Consider the following 20,798-nt stretch of genomic DNA (forward strand, 5'->3'; position numbering starts at 1 on the left):
AACAATGAGCTTCAACAGGAGAGGCAGTACTGACACTCGCAATTGGTCAAGGTACCCACTCATCAAGAATATAGAGCCCATCAAATACATGTCCTTTACCAAATGTCCGTTTCATCATAAGATCCTGAAACACACAATGATCAGGGAAAAATGAGACACTACAATTCATATTTTTGGTAAGTTTACTGACAGAGATTAAGTTAAAGGCCAAATTTGGTAAGTTTAACACAGAAGATAACTTAATAGAAGATGTTGGTTTCACAGTCCTAAACCCTTTAATCTCATAGGTAGAACCATCAGCAACAGTAACAGGAGGAGCAGAATGTCTTCTGAAGGTAGAGAAAGTTTTATGATTACCTGTCATATGATCTGTGGCACCTGAATCAATTATCCATTTGTTTGAGGAGGAGACAAGACATGTTTTACTTGACTCTGCCAGAGCACTAATAGGAGTAGATGCTTTCAGTGCTTCTCGATACTGTGAATATTTAGCAAACTCTTCTACTGTCATTGTGACAATCTTGTTTGAGGAGTCTGAAAATGTAGCAACATTGGCAGTTTGATTTCTCCGATTTCGATTCTATAATTTCTTGCAGTTCTTCTTGGTATGGCCAGCCTCATGGCAGTAAAAACACACAATAGTACTTGAATCATTGCCACGATTTTCAAGTGCCCTGTTTCCGCCCCTGTTATTCACCCTCCTTGCATTTTCTGCATTTCCTCCTTTTGCAGCAAGAACATTGGTGTGCTGAGAAGACGGGACATTCTCAGTTCGTAGAACTTTACTGAAACTTCCTGAAGGGAACCAATGTTAGAACTAGAAAGAATATGAGATTTTGCAGTCTCAAACTCAGATGGGAGACTGGATAAGAAACTCATAACAGCCATCTGTTCCCGTTGAGCCTGTTGTACTCTAACATCCGGACTGAAAGGCATAAGTGCATTCAATTCCTTATATACCTTCTTGAAGTGCATAAAGTATGTAGTGAGGGATTTAGCTCCCTTCTCAAGACAATGGAAGGCGTTCCATACATCATACATCCGAGATACATTTCTTTTTCCAAAGTAAAGAAAATCTAGATAATCCATTAGCTCTTTAACAAATTCACAATGACTCAGCAGACCAACAATATCACTATTAATAGAGTTTTTCATCTGCAGAAATAACCGTGCATCATCTTGCATCCAAAGTTTTCTAGTGTTATTATTAGGAGGTTCCTCAGTCAAGTGGTCATCTTTAGCAACACTTCTCAGATAAATTTTGATAGTCTTGCTCCATTCAATATAATTAGACCTATTTAATTTGTGTTCAGTTATTTTTGACACAATAGGCACTATATCAGCAACAAGATTCTTATTCTCTTCCATGACAATAAAATTCAATCTCCAAAGTAATTTTACACCAGCCCAGACCAGAAATTGCAATTCACCACAGCAAGAAGAAAGAAAGAGACAAGTATCTCTCTTACAAGAAGGCGTCAAAAGCGTGCGTCAAAAGCGTCAAAGGTGTCAAAAGCTCATTTATAATTTTTCTTCCCCCATTTTTGCCATAGCAACTATAAAACCTCGACTCCCTCTCTTTCTCACCCCGAAAGTTGTGAGGGAAAATGGATTACCGACGTGGCGGCCAAAGTGGACGAAGAGGAGTGTGCGAGAAACTCAGATCGGGCCGGTTTCTAAGAGGAGCAGTTCGACTGGATCGGCGTCAAAGCGGTGGAGGTTCGAGATTTACTCAAGCGAAGTAACAGCACCGACAAGTAACAGCAGCGAGGGTAAGGATTCCTTCGTGTTCCTCACTCCTCCCCGGAAAGCTATGCAATTCCGTAATCGTCGATGAATCGTCGCGATCCCTCGATCGACGTCTAGATTTTCCGGCGAAGGGAGCTGATCAGAGATCGAACAGAGAAATTTTGATTGCAATGGTAACAAATCTGACTAATCTGATCAGTCAAAGGAAAAGAGGAACTCTGTCGACGCATCCTAAGAGCAGAATCTCACAGTCCAAGAACGAGATCACCCTGGCCGGAAAACGGGATTGCGACTACAATGGAACTGGTCGGAGGTCAAAAGAAGCTGCTACCCTCCTCCACGCGCTGGCGCGTGAGTTGACGCTTCCTGCTTCTCAGTCCGGACGCGTGAGCTTCACGGGTTTAGCTTCAGGTCACGGGACTTCGGGTACCAGCCGATCTTGACACCTTGCTTCCCCCCTCTGAAGGCAGTGACACTACTAGGTCACTTTTATTCTATGACCCAAGAACAAACCCAGAATTTGAGCCAATGGCTCTGATACCATGTAACTCAACCAAGGTATTTCTCAATTCCCTTGCACTTTATTAAAGGAATAATACTCATATATATATATATATATATATATACACACACACAATTGAGAGTCCTAAATTAGGAAGGTATTATCCCTAAGGAAACAACCAAATTATGGTATGTACAGATATATACAGCTAACAATTACAATCTTCAACTCGGCAATGAAAGCAGAAAATTTCTTCTCTTCCCAGATTTACAAGCCTAAAGCTCTAATACCATGAAGAATATGAAGAATTGGAAGGTAAGAGAATAAATTTCTTCCTTGATTTCAACCTGTATAGACCCACATATTGATACAAAAATTCCTAACACAAAAAAATAAAAACCTTCCTAACCTAATTATACTATATCCCTTTGATTACAGGATTGTCCTAATTCTCTCCTTAATTAAAAATTATACAATTAGAATCTTTCCTAGTTATATTCTTCCACAAGTAAAATGCAATATCTTACAGGAGTTAAATTTTAAAATTGTGGAGATCATGCAAAGCTTTAGGCACTATTGTAAGATATGAAACCACTGTTGAAATTATTATAGATGGAAATGAAGCTGAAAATTATACCCCGAAAGGTAGTTCAAAGTATGATAAGAAACAATTGATTAATGGAGGTAAGAAGATTTTGTTGCCTTGAATTTTTTTATTCCAAAAATTTTTTATACTTTGTTGTTAATAAGTTGAGGAAGGCAAGACAAATAGATTGTCATTAGGTCTATGTTAAGAGAAGATCCACCTAAATTTGCTAAAATGGAGGGAAAGTTTTGCTTCTTTGTTGATGTTTGGTTTTAAGGAAAAAGTAAAGAAGATTGGCCAGTTCTTTGCTTTGGTGGTGTAGGATGGAGTTAAGTGGAGTTCTCTAATATTCCAACACAGCTGTAGCCATTCCATTGAAATGTTCAAAGATCTAATTCTAGAAAAATATGCTTGATTTTAACCAAATAACATTTGTTTGGTTCTAGGAACTAGCCTATGGAGTCTTCCTTTGCGCCAAATAAGTATGGAGTCAAATTTTGGAAGAGGAACTGGAGAAGTTGATTCTGAAGTGTAAATTTGTTCTTGTACCATCTCATCCATGCATTGGAAACCTTGTCTTGATCACATTGACACTTTCATGTGATGGATCACGGATAACAAGAAAAAAATATTGTTAACCCTGATCATGATTTTTATAACCCTTGTCTTGCCAATTGTTCATAACACGTTTCCAAATGATTTTTTTTTTATCTTTTTTTTTGGTGGAAAAAGAAATAAGGAAAAGTATAGATGTTTTTTATTTGATCTATAAGTTTTATTGGGCATTATTTACTCAAATTTTTATAGAAATTTTGGAGTTGTTTTCTGTTATGGTAATTTCCTTTTGTTTCCAAAAGTAGAAGCTTAAATTAAATCCTTAAGTCCTTAGCTATAACATTGTTAACCCTGATCATGATTTTTATTTTCTAAAGTGTCCTCCAGCTATTAGGGTCATTACATCATTCCAATCTTTAATTTTGTTAGGCAACTGAAACCAACAATGTAGGTATTTAAAATGGTTTGTAGGGGCAGTATGAGACTAATATCAAGTTATGAAAGTTCTCACATGTATGTTTAAGTCTTTAGCATTAGAAGTTACTTTTGGTAAATGATGTACTTCCATTGTAGTAATGTACCACATATTAGAATGATGATTTCATAACATGAAAAACAAATAGAAGGTTTTGGACCTTTCAATTTCAATGTGATTGCTTAGGAAGTAAAACCTTTCTTTACAAGCTCAATACCATTGTTAAGATACAACAAGTCTATGTTTTCAATATTGTGGTTCAACATTCTTATTGAAGTTTTAGTTGCACCTGTTTTATTCTCTAATTGGAAAGTGTTACTAATTGTGTCATTTGTTCTCTTTCTTCAGAAGGTTAGAAATGTCACTGCGACGTCGTGATGTTGAGCAGTGGATGAGCCATCGACGGTTGCCTGAATATCTTAGAAGGTAGGATTTTAATCCATTTTTAGCTTCTCATACTTTTATCTTAAGATTTTTCTCTTTATTAATTACCTAAGTTCTCTAAAACTTGGCATATTTTTGTAGGAGAAATTTTTATATCTTCTATTTATTCTTTGGAATATATTTTTCTTCTGCATAGATCTGTCATCAAAACATTTGGACCATTGTTAGATCGAAAATTTCATAAAATTGATCCTTGTCTTGATTGATTTATATTGGGCTAGGCTCAAACTTCTAGCCTTGAGTTGGTTTGGTTTTCATAACTTTTCTTTGTTAGATACGTTACAAGATGCACTTTAAAATGACAGATTTATTAGGTTTTGTTGCTATTTATTTTTGTCACCAGGAAAGAAGAAAAAATAGTATGCACCGTAATTAAATGGGAGAATTATCTTTTGGGGGTAGATGGACCCCCAAATTAATAAAAGGTCCATATAACTCTTCAAATTGAGTTGAAGGATATGAAATAGTAACGGACAAATATACCCTTTAAGAACACATATAAAATATTTTATAAAATTAAGTTAAATAATTTTTTTTCAATAATTTTTTTTTTCAAAAATATTAAATTAAAATTTTTTTTTCAAAAATATTAAATTAAATTAAAGTATTTTAAAAAATATTAAATTAAATATTTTTTTAAATATTAAATTAAATAAATTTATTTTTAAAAAATATTAAATTAAATAAAAGTATTTTAAAAAATATTAAATTACATAAAAGTATTTTTTAAAAATATTAAATTAAATCAAAAATATTAAATTAAATAAAAGTATTTTTCAAAAATATTAATTTTTTTTCTCAAAATCAACAAAGGGCATTTTTGGAAATACTGAAGGATGATATCCTTCAACTCAATTTCCATACTTTCATTGGGTCTTGGGCTCAATTTGAAGAGTTACATGACCTTTTGTTAATTTGGGGACCCATCTACCCCCAAAACATAATTCTCCCTAATTAAATCTTCATTACTTCAAAGAATAACATACAACCTTAATTTATACTGGGACTCTTCAATAGAATTCTCAAAATCTAGGAAACCAGAATTTAAACTCAAAAAAAAAAGAAAAAAAAAAAAGGATAATTGTCAAATAGATAGCTATCTTTAGTTTCAAACTTAGATAAGACTCCTAATTTGATAAGCATAAAATTTAAACTACAAAGATTAATTTAAATAACTTATCTAAAACTAAAGGAATTCAAATGATATTTGACTCTTAACTTCCAACACTCCCCCTCAAGTTGGGCTGTATAGGTTGAACATGCCCAACTTGGTAATTTGTTGTTCAAGCGGTCTTCTTATGAGAGCTTTTGTAAGTAAATCAACAACTTGCTCACTTGTGGCACATAGATCATGCAGACGGTTCCATCTTCAATCTTCTTTTTTATAAAATGACAATCAACCTCCACGTGTTTAGTTCGGTCGTAATGAACTAGATTGTGAGATATGTTTATGGTAGCTTTATTATCACAATACATCTTTATTGGCATAATTCTTGTCACACCCAACTCTTCTAACAAACGTCTCAACCATAAGAGTTCACATATGCCATGAGCAATCGCCCGAAGTTCCACCTTAGCACTACTTCTTGTGACTACATTTTGTTTTTTGCTCCTCCAAGTTACTAAGTTCCCCCAAACAAATGTATAATAGCTAGAAGTAGACCGCCTATCTTCCATAGAACCTGCCCAGTCTGTATCTGTATAGCCTTCTATGGTTTGAGTTTCACCCTTCTTAAAAAATAACCCTTTTCCCAGAGACCCTTTAAGGTATTTTAGGATTCTGTGTACAACTTCCAAATGCTCCTCACATGGAGCATGCATGTACTGCCTTACCATGCTTACGGAAAAAGCAATATCAGGTCTTGTATGGGAAAGATAGATTAATTTTCCCACCAATCGTTGATATCTTCCAATATTAATATGAGTACTTTTTTTCTGATTCCCCAATCTTTTTCAATGGATCCATTGGAGTATCGACGGGCTTGCAACTAAGCATCCCAGTCTCTTTTAATAAGTCTAAGATATACTTTCTTTGGGAGACTGAAATACACTCTTGTTTCTTGCTACTTCCATTCCTAAGAAATACCTCAAAGATCCAAGATCTTTAACTTCAAACTCAACAGCTAGCCTCTTTTTCAATTCTACCATTTTAGCATAATCATTTCCTGTTAGTGTAATATCATCCATATATACAATTAAGATAATAATTTTACCATCTTTTTGGCGGAAAAACAAGGTGTGATCAGTTTGAGCTTGCTTATATCCTTGTTGTAAAATGGCCTTCGTGAATCTTTCAAACCATGTTGAGGCGACTGTTTTTAGTCCATAAAGAGATTTTTTTAGTTTACAAACTTTTCCTTCTTTCCGCTCCTTATCAAAACCAGGTGGTAAGTCTATGTAGACTTCTTCTTCCAGGTCTCTATTGAGAAAAGCATTCTTTATGTCTAGTTGTTGAAGTTGTTAGTCTAGATTGCTGCTATGGATAGTAGAACTCTTATGGTATTGAGTTTGGCAACCAGGGCAAATGTTTCTTGATAATCAATTCCATAAGTTTGTGTGAATCCCTTTGCTACCAATCTCGCCTTGTACTTGTCTATGGATCCATCTGAATTGTATTTTATAGCAAACACCCATTTGCATCCAATTGGTGTTTTCCCTTCTAGTTTGTTAACAATATCCCATGTATGGTTCTTCTAAAGAGCAACCATTTCTTTTAAGACTACTTTCTTCCATTCTGACTTGTTCAAGGCCTTATAAATATTCTTTGGAGTCTCTGTTTCTACAAGTCTTGATATAAAAGTTTGAAATAAGGTGAAAGATGATTGTAACAAACATAATTAGAGATAGGATGTTGTGTATAGGACCTGGTCCCTTTTCTTACCGCAATTGGAAGATTAAGATCATTACCTCAGGAAGAACTGTAGGAACCGACTCTTGACAGGGCTGAAAAACCATGGTGGACTCTACTTCTCTTGGTTGGATACGTCAAGAATAAACACGAAGCTCCTGTTGATGTTGTTGAGCTCCCCCCAGCCTAATATTGTGGTCTGTTGTGGGCACTACAAGTTCAATTGCTGTTGTGGACTGAAGCTGAGAAGGTTGATTTTCGAAAGAGGTGACATCCATAGTGACATAATATTTTCTTTTCTCAGGAGAATAGCAACAGTATCCCTTTTGAATTCGGTTCAATTTCATATACTGGTCCAGGATGTGTTCATTGCTCTATATCTTCTTAAGGCTTTTTCTTTTTCCTTAATTAGACAATGAACTCACTATTATTGACAGTTTAAGATTGGTTTGGGTGAAGAGAAGTACTTGGCTTAGTGTCTATGGATTCAGTAAATTGGAGAGGCAGACCATGAGTAGGAGAAATAGGATTAAAGTTGTGAACACTAACAAACTCAAGTATTTAAGGTTCAGTCATGGTCTCTATTTCCCAAAATTGGTATTCTTGGTTTCTATTCTCCCCTTGAATATCGATTTTGGAATAATAGGACTGATTTTAAAAAAAGTTACATCCGTGGAGTTGTAGAACTTTTTTTTGATGATAAAGTAACACTTATAGCCCTTCTAGTTTGGAGAGTATCCTAGGAAAATACACTTAGTGGCCCTGGGATCAAACTTACTTTGATGGTGTTGGGGAATGTCAACAAAGGTTGAGTAACCAAATACCTTCGGTGGAATGGAGGAAATAAGTCAAGTCTTAGGATAAGATTTGAGAAAGACTTTGCACGGTGTTTGAAACTCAAGACCCGAGAAGAAATTCTATTAATGAGATAAGCTATAGTAATTACAACTTCTCCCCAAAAATTCTTTGGGACATAGGAGGAGAGCATAAGGGACTTTGCAACTTCTAACAAGTGTCTATTCTTTCTCTAGACTACTCCATTTTATTGAGGAGTATCAATGCAAGAACTTTGATGAACCATACCTTCTTTTAATAAGAATTCCCCTATGATAGAATTGAAATAATCTCTTGCATTGTCAATTTTCAACACTTGTATCAACACTTGTATTTTTTCATGGAATTGGGTCTAGATGATGTTATAAAATTTTTTAAAAATTTGATCCACTTATGATTTTTCTTTCATCAGGAATATTCAAGAAATTCTAATATGATCATCTACAAAGGATACAAACCATCTACTCCCTGTTATACTCTTTATCTTAGGTGGCCCCCAAACATCACTATGTATCATGGAAAAAGGATGAGATGGTTTGTATGGTTGAATTGAATAAGGCTTGTGAACATGCTTGGATAATTGACAAATTTCACACTAAAAACCATCCGAACTTTTAGTAAATAATGATGGAAAGAGTTTTTTGAGATAAAATAAACTAGGATGTCTTATATGATAGTGCCATAACATAACATCACTCTCTTTATTAGAATTAAAGATAGAAAAAGATCGTTTTTCACCAACTGTCGGTTGAGGTTATTTTTCAATATAATAAGTCGCATTGAAGATATAGAGTCCTGAACACACCTCGACAATCCCATTTGGTAGTTTCAAACATGTCCAATTGTTGCCAATGTCAAGTTAAAAGACTGAAATATTGAGTGACAGACAACTCACCTTGGTGTAAATCATGGAGGATCGCTTCTATTTCAAATGCCTCTACTATGTCTTTTGTATCGGAATAAATCTCCCTTGCTACTTTCTAGATTTCTTGCACCATTTCATAGAGTATAAAATTTTCCCTTCTGTCATTGTACATTGAGTTAATTAATCAAGACATAACCATATTATTCTTAGCCTTCCATCCTTTGAATTTCGGATCTTCTTTCGTAGGCCAAGGTATTGCACTGGTGAGGTAATCATCCTTTCCTCTGCCACATATGAACATCTTGACTGCATGGGACCATTGAAGATAGTTTTGTCTATTTAGTTTGTGTCCAGTAATGAGAAGAGCAGTACCATCTGATCCTCCATTGTTGATTGGAATAGGAGGTTCTCGAGTAGAGGTGACTTCTGAGGTTGAGGAGTCCTTAGTGGTCATTTTGTATTTTGTCATAGATGAATTGAATGGTTCAGAGTTAGCTCTGATTCCATGAAGAAATTTGAGGGAGAAAAAGAAAAAAAAATACTTCTTTTATTTTTCACTTTCTACATACAAACTGATTTTTGCATCAATATTTATACATAAATGACTAAGGTCATCTACCTTAAAAAAAAAAAAAATCAAATCCTTGATTTTAAGAGAAGGTCTTTCATAAAATCAGGAAATAAAATTGGAATATGAAACAATTGTATGTAATACAGTTGTGCGATATAGCTGTGTGGTATAACTGGCAGTACAGTCGACAGTACAGTTGTATCTTCTTGATTTCCACTGTTCCTATTGTATATAAATGACCTGTTGTACAAGTTTGAGAAGATGTAAAATTATATTCAAATTTTTTATATCGTATCAAAGCTATGTTAGAGTTTCTAGGTATTCTCTTGAGGATTCTCTTATTATTATTTTTATTTTTATTTTTTTTTCTTTTTTTTCTGGCGTAAATCGTATGTATAGTTCTATTAGTTACCTATTATGACTATTGTAGGTTTATTCATAAGGAATAGCTAGCTCTAAATGTTACCTATTTTAGCTTCTGTGTTATTAGTTACTATATCCATATTATTTCTCCAGTCCATATGATTAGGTCCAATTAATTTGTGAGAGTAGAGGTGATAATAATAGAAAGATATGATATCCATAACAATAAATAACCTCATGCGTTAATCAATGAGCATTCAAGGCAATTGGTAAATTTAGAAATAATATTGTGCTCTTTAATTACTATATTCATTTATGCAAGATATCCTGGTATCATAAGAATCCAGTTTACTTTAGGAAAATCATGATCGTATTATTAGGTGGAGACCCTCTCTAATTAATCTCTTTGCTTTAATCTTAGAAAGTTTCCTAAGATTAACATATCTTTTATGTTTAACTCTTAAACTATTCTAGTGGGACCACTTTAAGTGATTCTACTTCTTCATATCTAAGTTAAGTGTGTAACTAAAATCCTTGATATCATTGTTACCAAGTGAAAAGTTCCATTTTTTAGGATTGATCATTCCCATTACTAACATATCTAGTCTTATCTTTAAGAAAATCCACATTCTTTAATTCTTTGGCCTAACCCACTGTTGGGTTTTAAGATAATGATGAAAACCTATATCCCTTGATTCCTTAGTCAACCCATCTTTAGGATAGTGATGACCCAAATCAATATGGGCTCGATCTTTGAAGTTATGGGCTTGCCAAAGGCCATCTCTCACTTATATTTTGAAATAATCAAAGCTTTTAAAACTTCAGAAATTTCCTTATTGAATAAATTTTCCATGAAAATTTTTAAAAATATTTATTTCCTAATTGGAAGCCTAGTGTAATAAGATAATGTAATCTTAAAAAATTTAAAATTTTTGTGAGTAGTTTGTCCAAAATTGACTTGAGAAAAATCTTCATTCTCAAATTTTAAAATCTATTTTTCATAAAAAATTCTCTTTCTTTACATAATTATGATTTAATCAATATTTTATCTTGAAAACGTTTTCAAAGAAATTCATTTCCATCAAATTACTATTTCCTTAAACCATTTTAGTATTGTCCTTTAATGATAAATTATATTTTATGAAAATTTTCAAAATATTTATTCTCAAAATTGGAGACTCTAATGTGATAAGGAAACTTCCAATTTATGAAAGTTTTGAAACTTTGAGAGCACTTTATCCAATTAGAAAATATTTAATTCTTTAAGGTTTCCAAAAAATAAATTTAACGAAAAATTCTTTAAAATCCAGAAAAATAAATCTAGAAAAAGGAACTTTAGCTTTAGAATTCAAAATTCCTCATAATATTTAATTTTCCTTATTTCTGCCCTTTCCAATTTATTAAATATTCTTAGATATGGAATCTTATTTTCATAATAACCACAACCTTTTAATGTAATAAGGAAATTTTCAAAAATTTGAAAAATAAGAGAGTATGTGGACTCACGTTTTTCATGTGCGTTCTCACTCAATGGCGAAACTCGTTTTTTTTTTAATAATGAAAAATTAGTTTTGGAAGATTTGGAGTCGTCACTTATTTTAATTTATTTTAAAAGGGAAAATAAAATAAGAAAGAAAGTCTTAAAGAAGTGACTCCATAGTTTCGGAAAAGCGCGTCTTTGAAAACCGAAGTCTAGGTCCAGGGATCAGGTTACTTATTGGGAAGGTACTTTAAATAGGTAGCACCCCTCTAAGCCTTAAAGAGGTCTCTACTGACTAAGTCAAGGGAGAAATGACAATTAATCAGTTGATTGAAGGTACCTAGGTAGACTAAGGTGATTTTGAAACTAGCATGCCAAAAAAGAAATCAAATCACAATCGCAAAGGAAGGTTAGGATATGTACCTGGACTGCTTCTCTAGCGCTATCATAAGACATTAAAGTTAGCACAAAAATATAGCACACGACATGTATTTAATCAAAGCAAATCGAACAGACATCTAAGCACCTAAGGATGGAATTAAACATAGATAAGGCTCGCAAAAACATGCATGTTCATAAAATTCTGAAAAGTAAGTGATAGAGAGCGTACCAGGATAGCATGCATAATTTATAAGATTCCTTCAAAAATGCTACAGTGGTTAGTGTGGGGGGCTTCCCTCCACGTGTCCTTCCCAGACTCAAGACCCTTTGGCTGACCAGGGCAGACATATAACCTGTCTGAGATCACTCTGTCTAGACCAAGATAAGCTCCGGTTGGCAACAGAAGTAACCCGTTTGGGATCACTCTGTCTGGACCAAGATAAGCTCAATCTGGCACCAGAAGTGAGAAGTTTTCTTTCTTCCACAATGCCGGTTGGACCTTTTAGACGGGCAAATCAATCCAGTCAAGTCCTCAGGATTTCTGACATGCGTGGTTAACCACGCCTGATGTTCGAGCGACGACCTAGACGTTTGATGTTTTGAGCACCGGCCTAAACGCCTGATGTCTGAGTGCCGGACTAGACACCTGATGTTTGAGCGACGGACTAGACACCATTTACACCCAAAAGTCAATGTCAATGAATTGTTACACACAATCCTAGACATTGGCAAGCTAAATGGACAGTCAGCTACACAGTTAGAGATTTTGGCATGACAGTCAGCAAATGGCACCAGTCAGCAACCCTTACTTGATGTGATTGCCCAGTCCATGCAACAGTGATGGCATTGATAGTCCACACAATCATCATTACAAGAAAGGCTAGAGTGCACAACCAGCGCTATAATGATGGTGCCATCAGCTCTATATAAACCCCTCAAGAAGCACGAACAAGGTAAACACATTCACTCTCTCCCACAAAATTAGTTAGAGCTATCCTCAGTGATTTTTGACTTGAGCTTTAGAGGGACGTGCCTGGACCACCTGTTCGGACATTCTTCTGTGCAGGGAAGAAGTCCGTCTGACTCTAGTGAAGCTGGACGAACTTGAATTCAATTCGGCTCGACACCAACATTGGCGCCGTTTGTGGGAACGACTAAGGATGTCAACACCTTCCAAAAGCCAATCATTAGCTATGGGTGGTGAAGACTACTTTGTCTAGCATGAAATGATGGAGAGATGCCAACAAGAGAATGATCAGCAGATGTAGTCTCTGCTCCGCCAAACGAAGCGACTCAAACAAGAGAATAAAGAATTGCGGGCACAAATGTCAACATCGGGCCATTCTCAAAGTCAGCAACCTCAAAGCCAACAAATAGCCTTAAGATGGACCGATGAGGCATTTTTCCTCGGGAACACAGAGTTCTTGTCTGGCAACTACCGAGACGGTTTGAGGAGGAGGTTTTTCCAGCTCGCCAAACGCAGTTGGACGAAGGCACCGACTCTACCTAGGCATCGATGAAAAGGAGGCGTAGTAGAAGGTCACATTTGTCAAATGCGATGCAAGCCCAATTGGGACCTCAGGCACTAGGCGTGGAGGAGCAACCATGCATATCAGAAACCCTGAAGGCCCGTCTAAGTCCCTCACCCACAGTAGTTATGTCAGAATAGCCCTCTCAGCCACTAAGGCAGCAGCAAGCTGAGGCCCCGACGATTCGAGCTCCGCCCGACTCCATCAATTGACAGTTGGATGACATGCTCTTCACGTCGTTCGGCCCTCATATTATTAACTATGAGCCTTCTAGGGGGTTCATAGTGCCAAAATTCACGACGTACGACAAAATAAGTGATCCGTTCGATCACATCATGCACTTCAGGCAGCTCATGACCCTCGATATAGGGAATGATGCACTGTTGTGAAAGGTCTATGGCCAAGCTTTTATTGGTTCTACTGTCTCCCTCAGAATTCCATGAACACTTTCGGGGATATATCGAAAGCCTTTGTGGGCCACTACTTATGTTCCGCTTGCCATAAGGAAAATATGAGCACCTTGCAGAACATCAAGCTGCAGGAGAATGAATTGCTTAGAGACTTCATAAAGCGGTTTGAGCAAGCCCTTCTCCAAGTGGAGTCCTATAGTATGGATGTCATCCTGCAGATTTTCAAGCTAAGCATCAGCCCGAGCACGCCATTTTTTGAGTCTCTCGCAAAGAAGCCGTCTGTAACAATGGATGACCTGTTCAGGCGAGTAGACAAATACTCCATGCTCGAAGACGATGTTTGGGTAGCTATTCAGTAGGTCTTGGTGACCAATCGTCCGACCAAGGACGAAGAGGCAGGAAGTTCTAAGCCCTCGAACCAATCGAGGCAAGCTAGTAAGAAGTGGGTTGGCCAGCAACAGCAGAATCAAGCGAGATTGACCCCTCTCAGTATCTCATATGAGAGACTCCTCCCGATGATCCGCGATTTGTCTGACCTCAGATGGACAGAGCCGATCAAGACAGATTCAACTAGACAAGATCGAAACAGAAGGTACTCTTATCATAAGGATCACAACCATACCACCGAGCAATGCAAGAGTCTCCATTACTTGGTGGAGAAACTAATCAAAGTCAGGCACCTAAAACAGTATGTCAGCACAAATAGCGGGCAAAGAGAGACGGCGAAGAGCTAGCCGTCCAAGCCCCTGCATCTCCGACAGCTCTCAAAGTTGTCATCAACTACATAGATGGAGGCCCCGTAGACGATAGACACAGTTCTAAGCGGCAAAGGCGAAGGTTGCCTCCGTGCAGCCTCTGTAAGAGAGCGGGTTAACTCCATTCAATGCAACTTTTCGGAAGGGAGTGTGCACTCCATTGATGACACAATTACCTTCCCTCAAATAGGTGCTAACTGAGTATTGCAAACGCATGAAAATGCCCTAATCCTAACACTAGGGGTAAGCGGATTCAACGTGAGAAGGGTTTTGGTTGACCCAGGTGGCTCAGTTGACCTCTTGCAAATGTCAGCCTACAAGCAGATGAGCTACTCACCATCTGCCCTAGAGAACCTAGGGCGTTTGTTGTCCGGGTTCAATGGAGCTATGACGACTTCTCTGGGTGACGTTGTGCTACTCATCCAAGTTGGCCCAATCACCCTGAACTTACAATTCTCAGTGGTTGACAATTTGTCCTCGTACAATGCCAATATGGGACGTGCATGGCTTCACAGAATAAAAGTCATTCCCTCTACGTACCATCAAATGGTAAGCTACCTCATGGAGGGACAAGTCGATTTCCTTGGCAGCCAGCTAGTCGCGCGCCAATGCTATCAAGTGGCGCTAGACTCCGGACACCCAAACGGTAAGGAGGCACGTCCAAAATCATCAAATACAAGGGAGCAATAGTAATTACCGAGCCCGGTAGAAAAAGATCCATCTATAGTTGATCCACTCTAGCCATTGTGTCTCTCATATGGCACAGATCAAATCACCTATACCAGCTCCCTGCTTATGCATTATGAGGAGACGCAGCTATCCGAATAGCATCATACCATCAGAGGGCAATTCCTCAGTACAACAAAAGGTCACGACCACAGTTTTTTTTGCCAAGATCTTTAGTTCTCAGAAGAGTCTTCGAGAATACAGCTGAAGTAGGAGTTGGAAAGGTGCAATCTAATTGGGAAAGGTCATATGTTGTAACTAAGGCAGGAGACTCGAGGGCATACCACCTCCAGACTCTAGATGGAGTACCCCTGCTCCACCCATGGAATGTGACCAACCTAAAGCTATATTATCAGTAAAATTGCTTATTACAAGTATGAAAGACTAGGCTTCAGCCGGCCATAGTAAAGAAATACAAAGAATCAAACCTTGTCTAGGGATCTTACAGTTCCTGCCTCAACCGGACAACCTCTTCTTCAGTCTTCTCTTTCTTGGCCGCCATAATCACATTTTCCTCAGCTAGTTGGCGAGCTTCAGCTTGAGATGCCTCCTTCTCCTCCTCGACCTTCCTCAGTAGACTGACACCTTCTTCAGCCAGCTCCTAGGTAGCAACAGTCTCACTCTTCGTCGTCTCCAAGTTGGCAAGAAGATCCTCATTCCCATCCAAATTATGGGCAACCTATGCCCTCATGGTCTCGACTGCTTCCAGCCAGTGGAAAAGGTGAGCGCGCTGTCGTATAAGATTTTGGATTCTGGCTATCACCTGGGGGGCAATAGAGAGATCATTATAAAACGAGAGACTAAGGCAAAATAAGCAAAAAAGGAGGATACAAACTACCACTTTTGCTATATCAAAAGTTGTGTAGTCTTGCATATGGAGAATATAGGCAATAGCAATATCCGGAGTACCGTACGAAAGCCATGCCGAAGTGGGACACACCCCTTGGCGCTCAAAAACTTGAAAACAGATAATCCGTCCTGCCTCAACCCGATAGCTACCTTATCGGATAAAGGCAAACGGATTAGGGGGTATTGTGGAGGGGCTTCCCTCCACATGTCCTTCCCAGACTCAAGACCCTTTAGCCGACCAGGGTAGACATATAACCCGTCTGAGATCACTCCGTCTAGACCAAGATAAGCTCCGTTTAGCACCAAAAGTGAGAAGTTTTCCTTTTTCCACAATGTTAGACGGAATGGACAGACCAAGTCGGCTGGACCTTTTAGACGGGCAAATCAATCCAATCAAGTCCTCAGGATTTCTAACATGCGTGGTTAACCACGTTTGATGTCCGAGCGATGGCCTAGACGCCTGATGTCTAAGCGTCGGACTAGATGCCATTTACACACAAAAGTCAATGTCAATTAATTGTTACACACAATCCCAGACATTGGCAAACTAAATGGACGGTCAGCTACATGGTTCGAGATTTTGGCACCACAGTCAGCAAATGGCACCCGTCAGCAACCCTGACTTGATGTGATTGCCCAATCCACACAGTAGTGATGGCATTGACAATCCACGCAATCATCATTACAAGAAAGGCTAGAGTGCATAACCAGCGCTATAATGACGGTGTCATCAACTCTATATAAACCCCTTAAGAAGCACGAATAAGGTACACAGGCTCATTCTCTCCCACAAAAATAGTTAAAGCTATCCTCAGTGATTTTTGACTTGAGTTTCGGAGGAGCATGCCCGGACCACCTGTCTGGACATCCTTCTGTGCAAGGAAGAAGTCCACCTGACTCCAATGAAGTTGGACGGACTTGAATCCAGTTGGCTCGACACCAAAAATTAGGACAAATATAAATTATATAACATCTTTATTATGTCTAATATACAGTACCAAAGCCAAAATTAAATCAAGATAAGTCAAATGACTCCAAAATTAAATAACAAATTCAAGCAAAGTACGAGATCATCAGCATGCAATTAGAAAAGGGAGCATCACGAAAAAATTTCTAAAAAATATCTTGGAGTGGAATTTAATTACAAAAAATTTCAGGAAACAACTCCTACACATCTAGAACAAGATACCAAAAGTCAAACACTCATTCAAATGACAAATTGCAGCAAAGACATCCAAAAGTTCCAGAAAGTCTAGATTTGGTAAAAAATAGTGACATGCATAAACTAATTTTTTTAAAAATAATAAGAGATCACAAAAAATAGCACACATCATTCAAAGTGTCTATATCATAAAAAAAATGAATCCAGGGTCAGGTAGTACTCAAAAGTATTTTTAAAACACTCCAGCTAATGAGATGTTTAGAATCCATCATGTACAATAGGTACGACTTTGAAAAATTATATCTCCCTCAAAAATGCATATTTTTTAATATTTTGTGTCTAAGATAAATTTCAAGAAGTCAAAAATTAAGGAAAAATATCGAATCAAATTTAAAAAGTCATGTGTTATTTTATTTTTACAAAAAAATCTCAAGCGTCCAGAACTAGGTGAAAGTAGAGCCCCCCTAAAGACTCATTTATATCTTCTATTCTAGAATTGCTTTCTAACTCAAAAGAAATTTTAAATTCAAGTTCAAGAAGTGAGGAAAATCATACAAGTTTTGGAAATTTTTTAAAAATATTTTGAAGTTGTTGAAACGAATTTTAAATCTTAAGGGTTAGTGGTTGAGTGAAAACTGGCAGCAAGGAAAAGTTTTGAAAAATTTTCTTATGTAGGGGTTCCATCTAGTTTTTGTTCATGCAATGTAATCAAATTCCCCACTGCTATACCCCTTTGCGTATCTGAACCTATGCATTTATGCATTTGGGCAATTTAATCAATGGTCGTGCATGGCCTATGCGGAAAGGCACATGGTAAGGGAGTGAATAGGTATAGAAAGTGAATTCTGGATATGGCCTTCAAGTAAAGACACGAAGATCAAATGGATACCAATATTCAAGCCCTTGCTTCATCTCGGGAGAAGGGATATTTGACGAGACAGGATATGGTTCACCAGAAAAGAAGAAACCCCAAACCTTCCAGTGCGTAATTTATATCCAAGCTAGCATCTTTAGCTTGCAAAACTGCAATTTTGGAATTACTGTTAGCCCATTTTGCCATAAACTTCATAAGACTCCTTTCGTTTCTCAAACTTCGATCTCTCTAATCCAGATAATAGAGGAACTTCCATCTAGGTCATCAATTTCCAGTTGTGTTACCACAACTAAAGCCTCATTTTGGAGCAAAGTGAGTCACTCTGAACTCATTCCAGTCCACAATTATTTGATGGGGTTTTCGAGAGGTGGTGTCATTTGGCTTGTTGCCTTCAAAAAATTCCCAACCTGGATCAGCATTTAAAGAATAGAATAACTCTATAACAAATGAAACTGAACCCAAAATAAAACCCAAGGAAATTATAATTTCCAATCTAAACCCAAATGATCTTCGAGTTCATTGAAGTCGGGGATTAGCTCACATGCTTGTTGCCAATGACTTTCCGGAAATGTAATGGGCAATAAGGTAAACGAGGCATGAACCATGCCCATATGAGAAACTGCTCCTATCCTCTTGAGGTTCGAACCAAGCTCTTTCGTACAAGTTCCCCTTCTATGTGGGTTGTCGAGATTCAGATGTTGGTGGAAGAGGGATTTGAATGGGGCAAAGGCTTCAGGTGGCCATGCATGCATGGATCACATGCACGAGGTGAGGACCTTCTTTGTGCTATTCCCTGTGCCCCAAAGTTATGAACATGTGCTGATTTCAAGGCTGCCACATTCATCTCTTGATTACAAAATCCAGTGATATTTCTGCCACCAACTCCATTTATATAAATGCTTGATTCTTCAAGTGAATTGAACAAATTACCTGACAGGAAATGTTGCCCCATTAGTCCCAGAATGATGATTTGTCTGGTTGCAGAGGGAATTTTGAGAGGTTGATAATGTTTACCTCTGCAATCCTTAAGTCTCAGATCCTTTTATTATGTAATCAATTGATATACTATAACTCTATAAGAATATATGTCAAATTCTAGTTAAGAAATTACTACAATCATAGATTTCATGATTACATGTCCTTAGGATCACCCAAAGGGACATATTGTCTTAAACTTATGAGATATTATGGTGTTTATCTTAATAATACCTATTATCACATACTTTAATCAATAGTAACCCAATCCATATGGAATATATAACCACCTTAGGGTCTCACCTGTAAGTCAAAGTCATTGAAGACCTCAGCATTAGCTTGACAGTCTCTCATGGTTGAGAGCCCATGCGATATAATAGCTTAATGAATCATGACTACCCAATAATCAATGTCATGATTCACTGTAGGTCTTATCTAATACGTAACCATACACACTTATACCCTTACTGTGGGAAACTCATTTTGATAACCAAGACAAGTCATCTCTCCAATTAGGAGGTAGTCCAGTAACTCTCAAATGGATTGCCTAAGTCTACAAATCAACTGTAAACAACTCATTATTTTTGTAATGAACTCATGATTTGGATCTTCCATGCAACTCTTAATGCATCATAACCATATATAATATAAGCGATGTAGACCTTAATACTCAACATAGATGATGCATAAATGGGATAATGAAAGGAGAACTAAAATCGTTAAAGAAATCCATTTATTATTACATCATGTCATACTTTTAAGGGTTTATCCCAACAAAACAAAACTGAAACTAAAGAGCCATATGAGTTGTAGGTGTATTCTCAAAGAGATAAGTCCTAGAAAAATTGTTGATCTTTTGATCTGAACATAGTACCAAACATGTTGAAATTGATAGACACTTCATCAAGGAAAAGTAAGAAAGTGGTTTAATTTGTATTCTACTTGTGACAACACAAGGGTAGTTAGCAAATGTTCTCACAAAAGGCTCGTCAAAACAAGCGTTTCACTCTTTAGTAAGCAAGTTGGGTATAATAGACATTTTTGAACTAGCTTGAGGAGTGTGGAAAGTCAACCTTTAGATTTTTATTTTTTTATTTCTTACTTGATTTACTTCCTCGATTCTAGGTTGATTGATCGACTATATCTAGATAGGTTCCAAGTTTGCCTTTTCCTTTTGTTATTGTTTTGTACAATTTTTTCTTCTTAATTTCTGATTGTAATTTAGGAATATTATAAATGTAAATTTTCCTTCCTTATGTCATTCCTATTGTATATAAGTGATCCATTGTACAGTTTGGAGAAGATATAAAATTATATTCAAAATTTGCTCAAATTGATTAGCATTAACCTAGGTAAGTGGTTATATTATGTAGGCAAGTACGTCAGGCAGAACGTTATAATTGGGCTGCCACCAGAGGGGTAAATGAAGAAATGCTAATGGAAAATTTGCCTGAAGATCTCCAAAGAGAAATACGACGCCATCTCTTCAAATTTATCAAGAATGTGAGCTTCAATTATGAATATCATAATATTTTTTTTTATTTTTTATTTGAAATTATTACATGTTTAATGATTGCATAATTTATACTTTGTAGTTTACATCCATGAAGCTCAATATCCCGGTTTAAAACACCTTTTTTCACTAAGGCAATAGCAATCTATTAATTAGTCATTTTTCTTTTCTCCTTGTCATCATGGTTTATTACTGTAGGCAACTCATGTAACCTTCTTGAATAGACATCAATTAATATATAGATAGATGGAATGGGCAACTCTTTCTGCTACATATTTTGGTTATACTTTACAATAAAATTATATGTCATTATTATTCCATGCTGAATAGTGGGGATTTTTTACAAAGCATT

The 20,798-nt window shown here is 36.8% G+C and overlaps 1 protein-coding gene across 3 annotated transcripts in view; it reads left to right on the forward strand.

Moving 5' to 3' along the window:
- Positions 1 to 20,798, forward strand: part of LOC117903984 (probable cyclic nucleotide-gated ion channel 20, chloroplastic) — a 120,209-nt gene that overhangs the window by 83,117 nt on the left and 16,294 nt on the right. For all 3 annotated transcript variants that reach the window (XM_034816513.1, XM_034816514.1, XM_034816512.1), the window contains 2 exons: positions 4,216 to 4,293; positions 20,307 to 20,436. In XM_034816513.1, coding sequence (XP_034672404.1) covers positions 4,216 to 4,293; positions 20,307 to 20,436 — 208 coding nt within the window. The remainder of the gene's footprint in view (positions 1 to 4,215; positions 4,294 to 20,306; positions 20,437 to 20,798) is intronic.

This window comes from Vitis riparia, chromosome 17, assembly GCF_004353265.1.
Source record: "Vitis riparia cultivar Riparia Gloire de Montpellier isolate 1030 chromosome 17, EGFV_Vit.rip_1.0, whole genome shotgun sequence".
Classification (NCBI taxonomy): domain Eukaryota; kingdom Viridiplantae; phylum Streptophyta; class Magnoliopsida; order Vitales; family Vitaceae; genus Vitis; species Vitis riparia.